Raw genomic sequence first — 19,675 nt, forward strand, 5'->3', positions numbered from 1 at the left:
TAGGGAGAGGTAAGAATTCGCATGATAAATTCTGGTGGGAAGCCATCCTATTGGCATAAATTCATATTTAGTCTCAGTCAAAATATCCTAAAATATTTTTCAATTAAAATATTATGATATAGCTCATTGTAAGGACTAAAATAATAGGTTGTGAAAAAGCAGTAACAGATAATTTTGTTAAATCTGTTTTGGACAGCGTAGATCCATTTTTTCCTCTGAAATTATTGTGCATATCATACATTTGATATATTTCTGGCACTTAGCCTAAAGCTAAACATAAATCAACATTGTTTCACCATGTTCTGCTACCTAACTCACTTATCAATAGAATTCTCAGCTATTTCAAGCCTACTTTTATGGGCTTTTACAGGAGAGAAAGAATTTTGTCTTTTTATTTGATTCCTAGAACCTCTGGAGCGTTGCCCTAACTTTCACAGAATTTAAACTTATCTTCCAGATCTAACTAAAAATAAAGCCATAGTTAGGGATTTTTGTTTGTTTCTGTATTTAATTTTCAGGCTCTTCAGTTGCTCTAACTCCTAGTCTTTTAGGAAAGGCTACTGATTCACACTTACCCCAGTATTATCAGGGAATGAGAAAGAATGAAATCAGATCCTAATAGATGTTTTTTTCTGGTCTGTTTTTTAGTTTTGGAATATAAGAATCAGCTTTATCTCCCCTCACAAAAAAAATTAATTCTTCTCATTTCAACTGAAGATGGCAGAATTCAAGCCATAAGAATGTAGTTAACAGATTGAGAATTACACTGAAGAGCTTTTTTTACTGCCCTTCCTTGGGGAATTAAATCTGTCATAACCTCACTGAGATCATCTAGAATATGCTGTTTTCTTGCAGTTCTTTCAGTGCAAAACAGTTCTGTACAAATTCCGAAGAGCAGTTCAGTAGGCTCTGTCTCCCAGAGTATTTTGTTATTTAGAAACCTCTAATGTGAACTGCCTGAATCATCATTAGACATCTGTTGTAATATGTAACATGGATACATCATTACTGAACATTTTAACCTTGCCATCATAACCATCATTTACATGATTTCACTAACTATTCATATCTTACTAATCTCTTCTGCATTGCTTAAGTTCTTCACATACAGATCAACAAGGCTGCCAAATATACTTCCACTTACTGGATTAGTTGCAACTAACTCCTGGTTGTTGGCAACTGCAGTCAGTGAAATTATTGTTACAACAGAGTTGCAAACAAAAGAGAAAAATAGATTTTTATGCAGGGTAATCCTTTGGCAACTCAAGCTCCTAGAAAAGAGAAACAAGCACAAATGAATACACAGGGGACAATTATGTGAACTTGGGGACAGCTCCGAAATTTTGAAATACCAGAGCTCTTTACTTCACGAAGAAGTCTCACATTAACTCTTTCTTCAATTCTAGTCCAAATTTAATAGAAGTAACTCAATGTGACACCTTGCCTTAATCTTAATTTTATTTGACAACAGAAGGCAAAACATGTACATTCAGTTCCAGTATGCTTAGAATTATGGACCTGCTTTGTAGTGGCTATCTAAAAAGTTTTGAATAAGGATAATACAATATCTTTCAGAAGATTTATACATCTTATTTTTAGTGCCCAAAGAATTTTCCAATTAATTATCATACTTGAGCTTTAAGAAGTCATCTTAACTTATATTTCAGTTTAACCAAATCTGTCAAGATTTTGGAGGACACTTTATTTTACTCACATTCTCAGTCACTTCTCTTCCCTAATCCTGCAGCTAGAGAAATACTGAAATAAGTAAAACAATGTGAATCCTATCTTGACTTTTATGTATAGCTAAGTTATGAACAGAGTATGGAATACAGATACAAAATGCAATATGTAAATGCATTTAATTGTGTTAATATTCAAGATTTCCTTTGAATCTTGCAATAAAATTAAAGAGAAAAAACATCTTTTGAAGAGCTTTATTTTTTTGTGAACAGAGATTCAGTGATACTAAATGACACCTGAATTTGAACATAGTCACAGCAGAATTCTATTTATCTGTCATTCCATAAAAAGCAGGTCTATCTTAGTGCCAATCCATGATGTAGGAATGCTTCCCATTCAAGTAAGAACCCAGGTAAAGAGAAGTGATAAAGGAAATGGTACAGTGGTCACTCTCAGGAAATGCTCTTTGGTTACTTCGGACAAAATATCTACTGAAACCTGTGTTCTAGGGAGTCTGTGCCATATAACTGCACCTTTCTACCCTCCATTTTATAGCCAGGAACATTTAGTACATTTGACTGGAAAAATGAAGTGACTAACAAGAGGAGGGGAAACTGTCATTGACACATGCAACTGCTCTTTGCTCTTAGAGATACCAGAAATATGTTGACAAGTCTGACAAGGACAAGTCTGAATTGTCACAAAGGGAAACAAAAATCAAATTTTTCAAAAATCAAATTTTTTAGACATTTCTAACAGTATGTCTGGGAAAAAATGAGGTATGGGCATAGGTGATTCATTTTTAATTGTGGTGTGTGAGAGAACTTTACATTTTAACAGAAAAATGCAGATACGGAGTCTGCGCAAAAGCTAAAGAAGCATATTGAAATCTGTTGAGAACAGGACAGATGAAAGAAGAAAACAAATGACTCCACTGAACAGAACAGTCACAAGATTGGCTACAGAGGAGACCACACTTAAGTGCATATGTAGCATAGCAGAGATAAAGTGACCATCTTGGATTAACAGCATTCTTTGCAACCATCACAAGAAGAGAGTATGAAGCATCCCACAGATACACGGAGTAGAGTTAACAGGTTCCAATCTGCACAAGAATCGGATAGACATGGCAACTGGAAGTCACATCTTGGAGCCCTTAGTCATTCCAAGCATCATTTTACTACATATGGGGGAAGGAAACCACTCCAGGACCTCTGCTAGTCATACAGCACAAGGATTAACTCTACATGAACCTCTGGTCACCAAGGGCTATTTGCCCGAAGGAAACAAAGAAGAAAAATGCCCCAAATACAGAGCACAGCTCTGAGTATTAATTAAGAGATAAAGTATATTCCATTAGTTATTTTATAATTGTACTTTTGTCTTTGTTTTTAATGCACAAAACTCCAAGCTTCGATTATTGTAACACACACCATTTCCATATGGTTTGAATATATATGTACACTGTATATATATATAGAGAGAGAAAAAAATTATAAGCATAATATATTTTCTCCAACTAACAGCTTTGTGTGAATGAGTCCTGAAAAACTCCAGGAATCTGTCTTGCTTATTGTTAAGATTCAATGCACAGGCAAGGAAAAGCACGTACAGCTAATGGGGCCATCTCTCAGGGTCATCCAGCAGCTGTTCCTGTTGAATATTCAAGCACACCCATCCACACCCACCTCCACCCATGCATGAAAGGATCACAGGACAAGAAACAAGAAAGCAAGACTGATGACATTTAAAAACGAAGACTGCTTTTGGTAATAAAAGGATTTCTTCCTAAGCCTCCACCCTCTCTCTTCTGTTACCCTTCCTATAGTCCTTATTCTGACTGTTTTTCTTAATGACATAATGTCCTTTAATCATTTAACTCTTGTAATTATGATCCAAGAGCATGTGAATGACCTATCACTAGATTAAACCCTGTGCAATAAAATAAAAATAGTCTTTCTGCTAAATGACATACTTCCCTTCCTAATTTGATTCCTGTATGTCTAGGGCACTATGGAAAAATTCATTTCTCCAAATTTACCCAAAATAAAAATAAAATTTTCAAAAACCTCCAGCTGTGTTTGGGAGCTATTTTTTAATGTATTAAAATACTGCAGAATACAACCACATGTGCACCTAATGGGAATTAGCTGTTCAAATGAAATTAAAGTGATTTAGGGATCTAATATCTCTCTACCAATCTATCATCTGGTTGCTTATATGCTCGTCAAAGCTAGTGTTGCTAACCTCTGTGAGTGCCGACATGTGATTTGACATGATGCTTAATCCCAGTCAACAACTGCTGTATCTCAGGTGTTTGGGGTTTTTTTGGATTTGTTTTTTGGGTGGTTCTCTTTTTTTAAACTTTCAAATTGTAGTTCCCCATTCTCTGAATTCATTCTTCTTTTAAGTCTTTTCTTGCCTTATTTTTTTCTCCTAGTTCTTTATGCAAACACTCATAGAGCTATTTTAACAGAAGACTTAAACAAAACACATGTACAATTTAGAGTATATAGCAGAACCAGAAACTTCAGCCACTACAAGAAGTTTTTATCTATCATAGATTAATTTTCACAAAGAAAGCCTAGTTTCAAGTTTATAGCCCATTTTATGCTTTTAAAACAAAAACTCCAATCCATGTGGAGAACACAAGTCACAAACTAGTCAGGCATTTCCAATGAGACAATTTTGAAAAGAAAAATTAGAATTTCAAGTGAAAAAGAAATTGCATAAAAATTTTGTAATCTCTAAAATTTTTTTCAGTCAAAACCCAAATTGTTGACAATGAAGATACTCAAAAAAAAGTTATCATTTTTCCCTATGAAATAAAGTCTCACCTTTCTAATCAAACTAAAAATATTCTAATGATCACTGATCCAGCAAATATCATCTGGAAACTAGGAATCTACTGACAGAATAAGTTATTTAGAAATATGACAAATTCAAAGGCACCCCCGCACAATAACAAAAAATTCCGACCTGCTAAAGCCACGAATTATTATACAAACTTCATCCAATACATAATACATCCTCGTATTAATCTAGATCCTTAAATATCCTTCTGCTACTAAAAATATCTTAGAGGAACTGTACGTCCCAAGAGAACATCTCGTAGAGGACTTTCTTTAGCTTACTTTAAATTTTGTAATTTCTTTTTATATTCCAACCTAACCACAGTCTAGAAATTGTGGTTTGTGGGTCTGTATTCTTTTCATGTGGTTCACTAAGGATGGAGGATCCTTCTACAAGAGGGGGAAAAAATCCCTGGAGGGTTTGACAAACATAACATAATGGTAGCAAAGCAGACCACCTGCTTTTGTAAGTGTCACAAGCCAAGATGAAATTGGATCGGTTTTCATATTATAATACAGCAAAATCATGCTTTACTATCTCTGAACTTTATATTCAAAATATTTTTTCCCTTCTGAAAAGGCTATTTCAAAGCATTTTTCCTATCACACTGTATTTTTAATCTGTTAAACATTTTGTGAGATTTATAGCAATTGTATAGCTCTCTTTATGCAAAATCAAACTTCTTGTAAGAACTCAGGGTTCTTTCACATCTTGGTTTTGTTCAGCAGTGGGAGGGAAGTGAACTTTAGAAATGGTAAGCATTGTTTCTATAGGTCATATGCATATAAATTAATTTAAAAAAACAGAACTTTTGGATTGTCCTCAGGAAAAGGAGTCAGAAAAAGCTAAAAAGTCAGCTTGAATATAGCACTTCATAAAGAGAAGCTACAAAATTGTAGTCTCTGTTTTGGGGGGCATTTCTGGCAATGTTAGCCCAGAATTTGGGCAAATGATGTGTATTTAAATTAGGAAAACAATATTCAGCCAGGCATGACTGAAAAAGGATAATTTTAACAGAGGTCTACTACCCCTATAGACCTAATCAAAGTCCAGAGCACAAGAAAAGCAAAATCTTACCTAGCCCCATTACTGCTGATGTATGTGCTACTCATATTTTGATCTGTACTTTCCTTTAAATGTTAGGAAAATATAAAAGGTGGAGAGCGAAACAGTAGGATATAGTGGTAAGAAATAGCTAAAACTGTAGAGCTGCTCTATATTATCCAATGAAAAATGATGCAGAAATGATTAAAGTAGTGCCAGTGAACAGAGAATGCCTACACAGTGCACTGCGGCATTTGGCAGGGATAACAGCTCTTCCCTGACAGCAGGGCACTTTGCCTGAGCTATGCTCTTGTCGCAACACTCCTCCTGTTTTCCACTTTCTACTAAGCCCCATCAACTTCTAAAAAAATCAGGAGTGTTTTACAGGAAAAAAAAAGTAAGTTCACAAATGTGAAGTAATAAATAGATATAATTTTCAGAAACTTGCCCATTATGTTACAAGTTGTTATGACAGTGGTAATACACTGCTCAAACTTTCTTGTGAGAAGATACCGTAATAGCAGTTTGTCGATAAGTAGGAGAACATAACTGTTACAGACAGACATAACAATGGTGGATAAAAGCCAGAATTATTTTTGTTATTCCCATTCCTATTGTTTCTCTAAGTCTTAATTTCTTTACAATTTCTCCTATTTTGTGGCTAATTACTTTGGAATGTTACTCTACCAGTATTTTGGTTTCCATTTGCTCCTTAGTTAATGAGTCTGTCCCATGCTTGGCATAGCCACACCTTAAGTTTTGTGATAAATTCACAATCATTTAATAATTGGGTATTATTAAAGAAGATACAATCTTCTATCATTGAGCTCTTTTCCATGAGCTCCATATTTTCTAGTGACATTTTCCCTTACAAGCCATTGTTCAAAGTGATGATTACTGTAACTTATTTCTTTGTAATTATTGTAACTTATTTGTAATTTTTATCTACAGTTTTTCATTTGGAGATTTGGGATTTTAGATTTCTGAGAAAAGAGATCTCTTTTGTATTACAATATAACGTGCAACACTGACTATATACTATATACTATATATATACTATACTATATACTATATAACAATATACTGACTTTGATCGCCTTCTTGCTCCATTCTATTTATTGGGATGGCTTGTGTGTTAAAGTATTAGAGAAACTAGGATTGTTGTAACCAGTAGTATTTGGTATAAGATTTTAAATATACTTACTTAAAATAAAAGAATATGCCAAGGGAAATCAGAAGTGATGCAATTGAAAGACCATGTCCGATGATGGCCAGATAATACAAATTCAGAGCAGTCTGCAATAAAAGAACAAAAACAAGCACCTGTGATGCGTACAGAACTGTTAGTGATCAAGCATATACTTATACACCTCTGCTACATACAAAATGACTCTAATAGGATTAAGAAAATAAAAACATTACAGATAATGATGAATCAAGTCCAGAATCCTGCAAATCAATGTTTTACAAAAAACTCTTTCTGTAGGACACAAAACAGATTAATTGAAACCATCACTAACTCTTATCAGTTAGGTAACATTAGGTTTTTAATATATACCACTATGTTCTTCCTGAGTATTTACATAAATCTAGCTATTTATGCTACTGTGCTGGGTACCTTCATGTCTTAAGCTTGATCCATCTAATAACACATCTCTTAAGTAAAAGAGAAATTAGTGTGATTCAGATATGAGTTTATCTATTCTTTTCTCATAGAAGTCTTTTTCTTATCATTTGAAAGACAATTCCTTCAGAGCAAGCTGTGATTGTGATACTGGAAATTCAGTTTTCAGTCACCATTCCAGGAAGGGGGCAAAAAAAAATAACAATAACTTAAAAATAGTAGACTGATTTAACAAGATTGTTTAATCTTTACTGGCAAAGCAGTCTGAGGGAAGCTAGCTCATATTACTCATACGGAAGGACCTGGATGGATTTGCTCCTAGCTAAATCATCTCTCAACTTCCAGACATATATTAGTAAGAATCAATGAATTAAGTACCTCTGCTCTAGTAGAATTAAACCGCCACAAACATATTCAGTTTCTCTCATGATTCGAGAAAGGGCAATAGAAAAGTGCCTTATTTTCACCTGTTATCACCTGTTCGCAACTTGGATTACAGGTAAATACCCTGAAGCACTGTGAATGACAATGCAGGCAGTTGGGGTATCTACTAGATTTCAGTATTCTTGATACAACCTTCTGTCACTGAGCTCTTTTCCATGAGCGCCAAATTCACTCACAGTCTAGCCTGATCTGCATTTTGTATTTCTATTTCTTGGGCATTTACAATTTCATTATACTGCTTCTTCCCATAACTGAATATGCTTTATAAACATAAAAAATACTAGTAGCCACATATTTGGGGGGAGGGAGGAGGGAGTATGTAATTTCACCCATTATATCCTTATATAGGCTATCACACGGTATCACAGAAAGAGAGCATTTGGGACTTGACCAGCCATTTTTTTGCTCTTTCCATCAATTGATGGACATCTTCAAGCTACAATGAAGTCTATAAAAATTCCATCTATATAGATACACGTATGTGCATGCTTGTGCATAGAGAGATCTATCCTTGATGTATAGACAAAAATCTTAAAAAGCATTTTGTAGCCTAGCCTGAGATAATTCTGCATGCTTGCAAAATTTCACTTAAATAAATTTAAAGTACTAAAATACTATACTATAGTTTTTTTCATTTATATGGACACTTTAATATCTCAGATACTAAAAAAAAAAAATAAGTAAAAGGCCAGGACACAAGACATATACATGGAAAGTGTCACAAGAAGAAACAAACCCTATCTAACAATTCTAATCATTTACTTTCCCTTGGCCTCCAAAGATCCTGTGGTGAATCTACTCAACTATATCTTGCCCTTTATCTTGCCATTAAAAAAAAAAAAAAAAATCTAAAAAGCTGTTTTTCACATTACAAAAAATCCAGCTCTAATCACAAACTGTCTGGAAGATGTATTAACCCCAGGTACACTTTGGTGGTACACTTGCTGAAAAACTCTGTCACTATGACTTAGTTGGATAAAACCAAACATTCAGCACACCCTCCGGAGATGTGCAAACCTGCAGTTCTGCTGAGCTTGGGCCCTGCTTCAGAGTTACAGAGCAAAATGTAAAGGACTGCTTTTCATAATGTGTACACCTGGCTTCTCAGTACATGACTGTGGGTGACCTAGACAAGTCCTAGTACCTACACATTTAAAACACACCCATACCAAAAACAACATCATATTCTTCAGGCTGTTGAAATCAGCTGTAAGAGGCAAAACTGAAGTTTTTTGAGTCTGCTTTGCACAATTTATCCTTTTCCTACAATCTGCTTTCTCTTTGCATTTTGGTGTTGCATTAACCCTGCTACTATTAGAGTTCTAAGACTTGTGAAATTTTTCAGATCAGTTTCTTGACACTGGTAACATGCATTCATTCCTTTCCTACCTTCACTTTTTCATGCGTATAGATATTGCACTGGGTGTAGTTTGTCCACGTCCTGTTGCTTTCTGGGTGTCTAAACCAATTCCCACTTGGGTCACAGATCTTTGTAACTTTTTCTACAGTCAGCCAAAGTGGTTGGAAAGAAAAACAGAAAAGAAAAACACAATGGTCAGTACTGAAGTTCTGCTTCCTGATGCCTAGTATTTCATGAAAAAGATTGGCAAACAAACGACAGCTTTATTAATAATACTAGAGAGACTTTGTATGTTACTATGAATTCTGAGAAACTAGAGGCCATAGCTTTTGCTTGGCAAGAGAAAGTGATGATGTGTTTTTCTTAAGAAAACAAATAGATTTCTCTCCTCCAATCTAGTGAATATCAAAATATATCAAACTAACTGTTAGAGAACTACCAGATTAAGTGATAGGAATATTTAAATGTCTTGTTTAATATCCAGGATATAAACTGAAGTTTGATGTCTTACTGATATAAATTAGGACTGGGCAGGTAGGAAAACATCAATATAGGAACTGCTTAAGAAACAGACTGGAAAATTTCTGGGACGACATAATGATTACCATCTAGTCAAATAGAAAGAGGCATGAAAGGACCCTGGGAAATACTAAATGCAGCATAAGCATACAAGAGTGGAAGTCTATGACATTTTCCACATCCTCACAGATGGAAAGTTTAGACTACAGAAATAGGAAAAGATTCACTTGTGGGAGAAACTTGTGTTGACTTCAACTGCTAAAATGAGATAAAAGAATAAATCGTATTTCTGCTTGTCTGATGGGGAAGAGCTCATCTCTAAGAGTAAAGAACCATGCTGTCACTTCATTTTTTACTTCCTAATCTACAGAATCCTACAAGGGCATTTTGCAGAGAGGAAAAAAAAAAAAAAAACATGTCAGTTATTCTACGTAATAAAGGGAAAATGCAAATAGTAAGTTTGGAATTACTGTAATTCTGATGCATTAGTGACTTGAACTGGGCAAACAGGAAGCATCAAGCATCCAAAACCTCATTTTATTAAGAAACATACTGATGTAGAGGCCTCCACGCACACTTACCTGATGGGTTGAAATCCTGAAAGTAGTCAGGACAACGCTGTACTGACACTGTTCCTGCAGCAACATCGCTCCAGCACAACCAGCCATCCCATGTCCTGTTACAGTAAGGACCTACAAACAAGTAGAGATCTGATAATAAAATAACAACCTTTCTTTCATACCAGTCTTTCAAAAGTAGGACGTGAAGTCTGAAAAAGACTGAATGAGGTTTTTCGCTTGCAGTAAGGAGTCTTCTTCATAAAGAAAAAGGAGACTAGAAACATAAAATTTAGCAAAAGTTAATTAAAACTCCACTTGATATAAATAGTTCTTTAGATATATGTATTTCTTTGATTACATTTTAAAATGCATCATCATTCAGCTTGGAAAGGTTTACATCTGCAGTTTACAAACCACATCAGATCTAGAGCACTGCTAGTGGATAAAGTAATACTCTGGGTAAAAGTGAACGAACTAAGTCAATTCAAACCCCATAATTCACATCAACAAAGAGCCTTGAACGTGTAAAGATCATTTTACTGAATTTATTTACACTTTGGATGTATACCAACCCTATACATGTGTTTACTAGTTCATTGAAAACACAGTAGTATCCCAGAAGCCATCAGGAAACCTGGCTGGGAGGCAGCCCCTCGGTTCCTCTGCCCGGACGCAGAGCTAAGCCCGAAAGATCATTGCTGACAGACATTTCTTTAACTTCTCCACGGACAGTGATGCCACAGTGTCCCTGTAGGGCCCGTTTTAATGCCTCATTGCACTACAGCAGATTTTATCATCTAAAATAAACATCCCTTGAGAATGAGCTGGGTTTTTATAACCAACTCTTTTCCCAAAAGACCTGCAGAAAGACTAACCCTGTCTACAAGTTTGAAGATGTTTTTCGTATCTTCCTTCATTTTTTCTTTTTACAAGACTTAACAAACATTCCCCCCATCCATCTCAAAGGCAACATTTTTCAAACATCTTATAACTCCTCTTCTTCTCATCTAAATATTCTCCAATTTGTCCAGATCCTTCTGAAACTGTGGTCCCCCAGGGTGGACATACGCTTACACTGCCATACCCATATCCATTCCTGACCTCCAGACATCCACTTTCTCTGCAGAATCATTTCAGAAGAGAAAAAAGGTCACTGTAAAAGAATGCAATTACCTCTTCCCCCCAAAATCATTCAATGTTTTCTGAAGATACAAAGTCAGAAACAGTAGATGCAATAGCAGGTAGAGTTGTCGAGGTTAGCTCTGAATGAGTTATCAGAAAGAGCATTAATCACATTAATTAACCCTCAGAGCGGGGCAATAATATCTGTCAAGATGTTTTCAATTTTTAAAGGCAGATGTTATCAGAAAGATAGAGGTATTACCATAGCAGGAAATTATATAAGTTGATAATATTAATTACTGTTCATTTTTTAATCTGTATATCTATTTAAATGAACATTTTGTTATCTATTATTAGAAATAAAAGCATTGTGTTATATAAGAAGTGGGGCTATGGGCAATTAATATACTATATTACCTTATCTTTACGAACCCCATACTGATATTTCTAAGAAGTTTTACAAATACAGTTACAGCCTGAAAAGTGATTGCTACCAAGACAAGAAAGGAGTATGACTAAAAACCCATGAGCTACTTAATTTTATCTGTTGCCATCTCCCTTTGGAAAACTGTATGAGAAAATAATCTCTACCTTCTTTCCTATGAATAGGATCTTGCATAATTTTCTGGTAGCATTCATACTGTGCTGTCATAATTTTATTCCGTGTAACACTCAGTTGACCGAAGTCCTCTGTCATATTCTGATGTCCTTCAGATGGTATGGCAGTGGCAAAAAACTAGGAGGAAAAAAACTTTTCTTTTTAGCAAGTCACCATTATATATCTGTTTCTGTGCCAATGAATTTAGATCTACTACTCATGTACAAATTCTGACAGAAGCTTCTTAAATTTCAATATTTTAAAATATTATATTTTAAATATTATTTTACTAAAGGAAAATGATTTTGGGGTCTTATTACAATCTGATTTTGTGTTTTTCAGTTTCATTTAGCCATTCTTACTATGGAATCTTGACAAATTTCTTCTGAATGAGCATGGGGGCAACACTCCACAAGTCAGAAGCGTATGAACAGCTTTTGCAAAATCCAGTGAAATATATGAAAGTTACATTATTTTAAAAGGCATTTGGATCAGGCCCAAAACAATCCTTTATAAAATAAGACTCTCAATAGACTGAAGCTTTTGGCATGTTTTGAGCTATTTGGTTTCTCTATACTCTTGTGAAGCATAAAGTCAATGCTCAGAATACCAAAAGGTATCCAAAAGAACGTGTGATATGGAAGACATGACATCCAGTGTTACAGTCACTCAAACTAAAATACAAAAATAAAAAAGTGGATCTTCATCAAAAATTAAACCTTTGAACTCCATTTTTTAAAAAGTAAAATACTTCATTTCAGAGGGAAGCTACAAAAATTCAGGGGAAAATAAAGTGGCAGATAGAAATATTTCACCCCTGTCAAGCAAGGGGTAAAATTAAAGGTTCCCAGCATCTCCTCTGAATCTGAACCAGAAGTCTCCTCTGCTCTTACTGGGGTCTGCGTAGCACTGCTTATAGGTAATTCATCAATTGCTACTGTGAAGCTCTCTGTTAGCAAAGGATATTCTGGGTTCAGCAGAGGTAATTGACTATTTCTGTTCCTTTACCACAGGAACTAAAAGCAGGACATAAGCCAGATAATGATCCAGCTGTGCAGAAACTTCACTTGAACACAAGATTAATTGTTTCTGCATTTCCATATTAATAATTTCTGCAGTATTCTGTACACACGTGTTAAAACTGAAAGTGGGAATAAAAAAAATTGATAAAACTCACCATAGTAACAGATAAGAAGAGCAGCAAAAATATGATCCAGTTTGTGGCCATTTTTATATCTGGTGCAGTGTATTATATACTGTAGTCAAATGAACTCAAACTGCAATGGAAAAGGCATAGGAAGAAATTTAGTAACTCATGAAAGCCAAAACTGATAAAAGACTTTGTATTTTTTTCCTGAATTAGAACAAATAAACAGAAGTCCACTCAGTTTGTATTTCTGACATGGTAAAGCCATGTACAGTATAGGATGTGAAAACAATGCAGTCTATTCACCAGCAGCAAACTTCAGCAGCAGGGTCACGCTGCGCGCTGGTGTCCTGCGCTGTGGCCTCCACGGCTCGCAGCAGAGGCAGGGAGGGCCACCCCTTGTCTCAGCTAACACCAGTCCTGCAGAGGATCTCGTCTCGGTCAGGCAGACAGTATCAACTCGAAAGGATATGTAGCGAGAAACAGCTCTCGAAGTCCAAGATTGGAGTGGACTCTTTGACCTCTTTGCCTTTGCGCAACAAGAGCTCTGCCATGAGGAGGCAGCCATTATATTTTCTGCGTTGTTACGGTGTTGAATTAATGACTCCCATTTTGCTTGTACTTTACTTGTACAGCTTTGCAAGGATGACTAAGCCAATGCAGGGATTAGTTGTGAGCTGTAAACTAATTTCTGTATCTGACAATTGTTGAGCACTCCCAAATGTATCAGGTTTTTTTGGAACTCCCAGGATATGATGGAATAAGCAACTCCATTAGTCAAAGTGAAAAATACAAAAAAATGCATAGCCTATGCTCTGTTGCCTGTTTTTTGTACATAAAGGGATTAGAAACAGCACTATGCTCTACTTTCAAAAAAAAAAAAAAAAAAGCACTGAAAATATGTTTCTGAATAGCTTGAAGAAAACAGAACTACTCATAAAAAAAGCTATTATCATCTTACTGTGCAGACTATTCTATGAACCATTTCTTGAGGTGTACACCTCAACTACGGAGTATACAAACTGACTTCTTAAGCACCTAGACCACTTAGTAAGCATAACCCTGCTGTTACAACTCTCTCAACAGGAAAATAAATGTACTGGAGATTTCTCATGCAGTATTTCATTGTGGAGAGGAGAATCTGTTCCCCATGAAACAAGTCACTGCACTTGCCAACCATCCTTTCAAGCCCAGTAAATAACCAGAAAGCTGGGACCAACTACCAGACAACCAGTTAACTTTTAAATCCATCTTTTCTTGATGCATCACTAGTTGCTCCAGAGGTCACTCAGAGTAACATCAAACCAGAAGAAAAATGATAGAAGCTGGTAAATCCTTCTCTCTCCTAGGTTCAGTGCATTCTCATCCACACATAGTCCTGAAACATCCTGAGAAGACCACAAGTCAAGTCAAGACTGCAATAGAGATGCATAAGCTTCTGCCCTTCTCTTCTGCTTGCATGGCAGCAAAAGAACTTCTTCACAGTTAGATGAAATTATTACAACTAAACAGTCTTTCAAAACCTAAAGTATCTTGCTCTACTAGCAATAAAACTATTATTAGCAATAATAAAGAGGGCCAGATATGGGCAAGCTTAGCTCCTTGTACAGATTAAATCACCAGAAATATTACATCACTACTTAAGATATAAAACTCACATACCTAGCTCAAAGGTCCAACTGCTACTGAAGCAAGAGGGCTGTTGGGAGCTGAGTACCTACACATAAACCTTCCTCCTGACTCAAACCACATTCTCCCTTGGATCATACTTCCTTTGGTCTTTCAAAGTTTTTCTTACTCAGCAGCCACGTCCTGGACTGGTGGAACAACTGAAAGTAGGTTGGCCAGCAGTGGTAATTTCACACAAAGTACAGTCTTGGTCACAGAAAGCAAGCATTGCGCTTCTTTTCTCTTTTTACAGTGAGACTCAGCCTTCTTGACACTACTGTAACACAATAAACTGCATTTTTCTAGGATATAAAGACTACAAAATAATACATCTCTGCTGTTTATTGTATAGTTTGATGCAAATGTAAGATATCTGTTGTAAAATCAGTTACTGTTGTGCCTGTCCAACCTGGAGCAAGACTGTATCAGTAACCTTCCCTCTATTTTTACCACTGGCCTGTAATCTCCTAATACTGATTGCCAGAAATTGCCCGGGTAATTTAGTGAGACACTGAAATTCAATATGCTGTTCTGAGGGCTCTTAAAACACTAACAGGAAGATCAATTAACATGCATGAAATATATTTGCAGTGCAAGCTAATAGTATTCTAGGAAAATCCATATGCGATGAGAACTATAGTAGATAGATTATTGCAAAATCACTATCTGGCACATACAGAATGATAAAATTTGTAGTGTTTGTTACTGGAGACATTGTTAATAATTGAAAAATCTAAACATCCATGTGTACTGACTAAAGATTTACTGAATACCAAATGTAAATGGAGATGTTGAAACCAAACTGCCTCTCTGATAATTTGGAGAGCAACTCTAGATGATAATTTTGAAGCGGAGCTAATTCAAATCTGTTACAATCTTAAGTCATTACAGTCGTGCCTGGAGAGGTGGGGGGGGGAGCACTGGCCTTTTAAAGAACACAGAAAAAATGCAATTAACTACCTGGATATAAAGTAATAAACAGAGTAACCTTATCTCTCCAAAGTATGCCAAAGCACAGTTGTGTAGGGTTAAAAGCCATACATCCCATGCACAGAGCAAGCAGAGAGAGCAATCAAGTAGAACATAGCAAGAATAATTTAATGTGTGTTTGTCTATATACGTACACAGAAGTTTAAAATAATTTCCTCTATAACAGTTCCAAAATCCTATTCCTAAAACAAATGTTGGATGGCAAATTTAAAATGTAAATTCAATAATGCCTTGCTTATTTTTAGTTATCTAAAAGATACTGTGTCATATAAACAAAGGCAGAATTTCTCTGCTGTGATTCACAGTCCAAGATCATTTCCATTTCAAAATATTGAAAGTCACTCCTTAGCTCAGTTACTTAAATGGTCCATATCTAGTGGTTTTGTAGGCATTTTGTACTAACTATTCCAGTATCCCAAACTAAATTATTAATCCTTCACAGGAGATAAACAATTAAGTCAATTCTCTAATTCTCTCAACACTTTCTACACATTCCTCATAGTTATCAACTGCAAAGCCAAAACTTATACATATAAAAATAAAATCCTGCTTCTGAACATGACTGTTCTTGGACTTCATTACAAAATGCAAGGTGAAGGTCATTCAGATGCATATTTGGACTTAAACAAAGCATTTCTTGCATGAATTCATTTACACAGAAGTTATTCCAGTTAGTTTGGACAAGAACCTTCAGAGGAAAATTAAAAACTTGCTTAAGAATGGACAGCAACATAGTTTATTGATTGAGGTAGCGGGCCACTACTGCTGAAAAAATAAGGCTATATTTTATTAATCATTTGTTCTGATGAGCTGAAAAACAAATATAATTCTCAGAGAGTACTTGCTGGGAGGTATTAGATGCATGAGGCAAAAGAATTGAGAAAAGAGAGACCCATTCTTTCAACACTGATGCTTTCCAGGTTCTTCTTCTGCTATTAAACAGCTTTGACAATTCTACAGCGGGGAAAAGAGGCCATCTTTATTGGCCAGAGATTAATCTGAATGTATTAAATGTTCGCATAAAGGAAAAGACTGTGGAAGCGTAGACAGAATCCCCTGAGGCCCCCCGGTGACAGCGGGGGACTGACAAAAGACAAGAGGATCCTGATTTACACAGTAGATACTGGATGAAATTGCAAGCCGGTGGACACAGGGCTGCAACCTAACAGTTCTTTCTGCCTTAAGTATTTTCTCAATGAAACGGAACATCACTGGAAAGAGAATGGGAAATTTCAGTAGCAAATCAGATCTTCAAAATCATGTTTTTATGTTTAGTGCATGGGGTACTGAACATGAGGGTAACTTCAAAAGCACGTGAACTGCCTGGTTTTCCTCTTTGTTACATTCTCCATTGCCCAAACTAATGATACTCCAAAAGACAGTTGTAATGTTTCTCACTGATGGCAGTGACAGCTCCTGCAGAAGACAGAATTCAGCAGCAACTGCAAGCTGAACTTAGCCCCAAAGTCACTGGTATAGCTTTATACCCAGATATTCGTGTTCTCTTCCTCCTGCTTTCTCTGCAGAGCTGTCCTGCCTATATCATCAGCTGTTTCTACTTTGACCCTTTTCCCCTCCTCCCAAGAGTAAACGTCATCCTTGCTGAACTCCAAACACTTCTGATTTAATTGATACAGAAAAAAAAGAGAGACAGAGAGAGAGAGAAATAATTTTTGAACTTTTATCACTTGACTACATTTAGTACAAAAGAAAAAAGACAAGCTTCTCCTTCAGCAGTTGCCCTTTAGCTTGAATTTAATAAGAGGCTACTTATGTCACTGCATGTGTATGCATACACATACACAAACTACTTTCACTGGCTAACTGTCTGGTAATATTTGATTCCTCTGAGGAAAAAAAACATATTTAGGATAAATTACATTAGCTTGCAGTGATGCTGTAATCCTTGAAAACACTTGCACTTGCAACACTGAACTTGAACATGTGTAACTATGCCCAATCTCTCCGGCTAAAAAGGGGATCAGAATGGTTATTTTCCTGAGAAGAGCCCCCTTTTGCTGTTATTCTTGCACTCCCTGATTCTGTCTAGGTTGGAATGTCTGTGAGAAATAGCTACAAAGGGTATTTTATTATTTCTGGTTCTGTTTAGAGTGTGGCATACGACTCAAAGCATTTCAAACCCCAGGCAAGATTTGGTTGTTTCAGACCAAGTTACAGGCAAAAGACCAAGCTGGAAAATGCCCAGCCCTTTTCAAGTGTCCCTAATTTGAATCGCTGTAGTACACTGTTAGGAAAATTCAGTAGTGTTCCAAATGGAAGCACAGTCAGGGCTTTTGCTTAACTCTTCATTCACATAAACTTTGGGGGAAACAATGTGCCCTTTTGGGGGCAGATTCTCTTCTAACAAAAAGTTTTGCTAGCTAGCCAACTGCTCATACACAACAGACTCATTTAGCCCAGAGAGTGGACTACAAAGACCCACGCTTCTAGAGAGCAATGCAGGGCAATTTGGAAATCTTCCTAATCAGGTAAATTGCCCTCCCAGTTTCTGAGAACCACTTCTGCTAGGATTTGGATCAAACTGCTCTGATGATACCACACAACAGCCCACAGCCTTAGGTGTGGGAATTTCTCCACCCTCCTAATAGTTCTGGAGTTAAGAAGGCTCAGTAATAATAGCTATGGCACAAACTTACTGAAGCTGGTGGAATTTTCATATCTGGGTAGCACAGCTCCATGATACTAGAATTCCCTGTTCATCATCACTTTGAATTAAGACAAGCATCAGCAGTTGCAGGTTCCCAAACAGAGGAGGCAGGAGATCAAAGAATTTCAATCATCCCTAAACAGTATTCACTGTACAGAAGCATTAGCTCTTCAGTTTCCAACAGATTTCATTGCACTATTCTCTTCAGTCGGTTAATGACAGGGCTTTTTTTTTTTTTTTAATGTACTCTCCTTTTATATACACATAAGTGAACTGGTACATTATCCAAATATGTCAGATCCATATGTTGCTATATTTTAGAAGAAACACAAATTTAACTTGCTATACTGGGTTAAACCACTGGTGCAACTCGGTTCTAATGCTAATGGAATTGCTATAAGAAGGCATCCCTATCCTCGCTGCAGTTATTCTTTCAAACCTCAGGTGTGATTACCTCTCATCAAACCAGATGGAGCACATGTTGGGAATACCACCACCACCAGTTAGGAAATGCTCCTAATGCCATTTTTAATGCCTTAGGAGTACTATTACAGTCCACCCCAAGTACCAGCAACTGGTAGTGAGTAGCATCATAAAGCAAGAACATTGCAAAGAGCTTGCTTGAGAAACAGTGGCTTACAAGGGATAAACTAAGATCCCTTCCCGCACTGTAGGAAAGAGAGGCTGTCTCTGCTTATTTCTCAAGCCACATGATATGTGTGTTTGAAGGTCAAAGGCTTACTACAAGTGGAAAATTGGGTCTAGTTCACAAAGATGTTTCACATCTTTTACTGTATTATCATGTAGATAATTTTTTTGTTTGTTTTTGCCAGGGGCCTTGCAGATATTGTAGAACTGCCTGCAGATAAAATTACACAGATTAAATTACTCCTGTGTACTTTTTCGCATTTATAGCTTTTGGCTACCATTCAGCTAAGTTTTGACTCCCACATCCAACAGATATTACAGGCAGTAATTGAGAATGCTCTTGGCCTTTTCTAATAATACTTCTATCGTAAGAATCTATCATAAAGTGATGGTGGTGCTGTTTTTTCTGGAAATAAAAGCCTAACTTTATTTTTATTTTGTAACACTTCAGTTCAGAGGTTTGGATGAGATTTACTAGCTTAACCCTTTTTGCCCTTTTGCGCCTTACCCCATACTATCTTGATGTCTAAAATCTATCGACACAGCTACATACGCATTAGGCAAAACTCACCAAGTGCAGTTAACGTTCTCTAAAACATGGTGTTGAAGGTCTGAAGCATTCATTCAAGCATGAAGAAACTAAGAAGGAAGGGTGCTGAACAACATTACTTATAAAATGCTGGAGTGACCACTATCAAACATTGATGTAGAAAAGATTATTAAAGGAAATGACAATAACAACAGAAT

At 36.2% G+C, this 19,675-nt stretch overlaps 1 protein-coding gene across 5 annotated transcripts in view; it reads right to left on the reverse strand.

Annotated features, from left to right (window-relative positions):
• Positions 1-19,675, reverse strand: part of CALCRL (calcitonin receptor like receptor) — a 71,050-nt gene that overhangs the window by 18,396 nt on the left and 32,979 nt on the right. For all 5 annotated transcript variants that reach the window (XM_064515051.1, XM_064515050.1, XM_064515052.1 and 2 more), the window contains 6 exons: positions 12,985-13,084; positions 11,801-11,945; positions 10,109-10,219; positions 9,038-9,150; positions 6,785-6,876; positions 1,145-1,271 (listed from right to left, as the gene is read on the reverse strand). In XM_064515051.1, coding sequence (XP_064371121.1) covers positions 1,145-1,271; positions 6,785-6,876; positions 9,038-9,150; positions 10,109-10,219; positions 11,801-11,945; positions 12,985-13,035 — 639 coding nt within the window. In that variant the 5' untranslated portion in view covers positions 13,036-13,084. The remainder of the gene's footprint in view (positions 1-1,144; positions 1,272-6,784; positions 6,877-9,037; positions 9,151-10,108; positions 10,220-11,800; positions 11,946-12,984; positions 13,085-19,675) is intronic.

Source organism: Dromaius novaehollandiae, chromosome 7, assembly GCF_036370855.1.
Source record: "Dromaius novaehollandiae isolate bDroNov1 chromosome 7, bDroNov1.hap1, whole genome shotgun sequence".
Lineage (NCBI taxonomy): Eukaryota > Metazoa > Chordata > Aves > Casuariiformes > Dromaiidae > Dromaius > Dromaius novaehollandiae.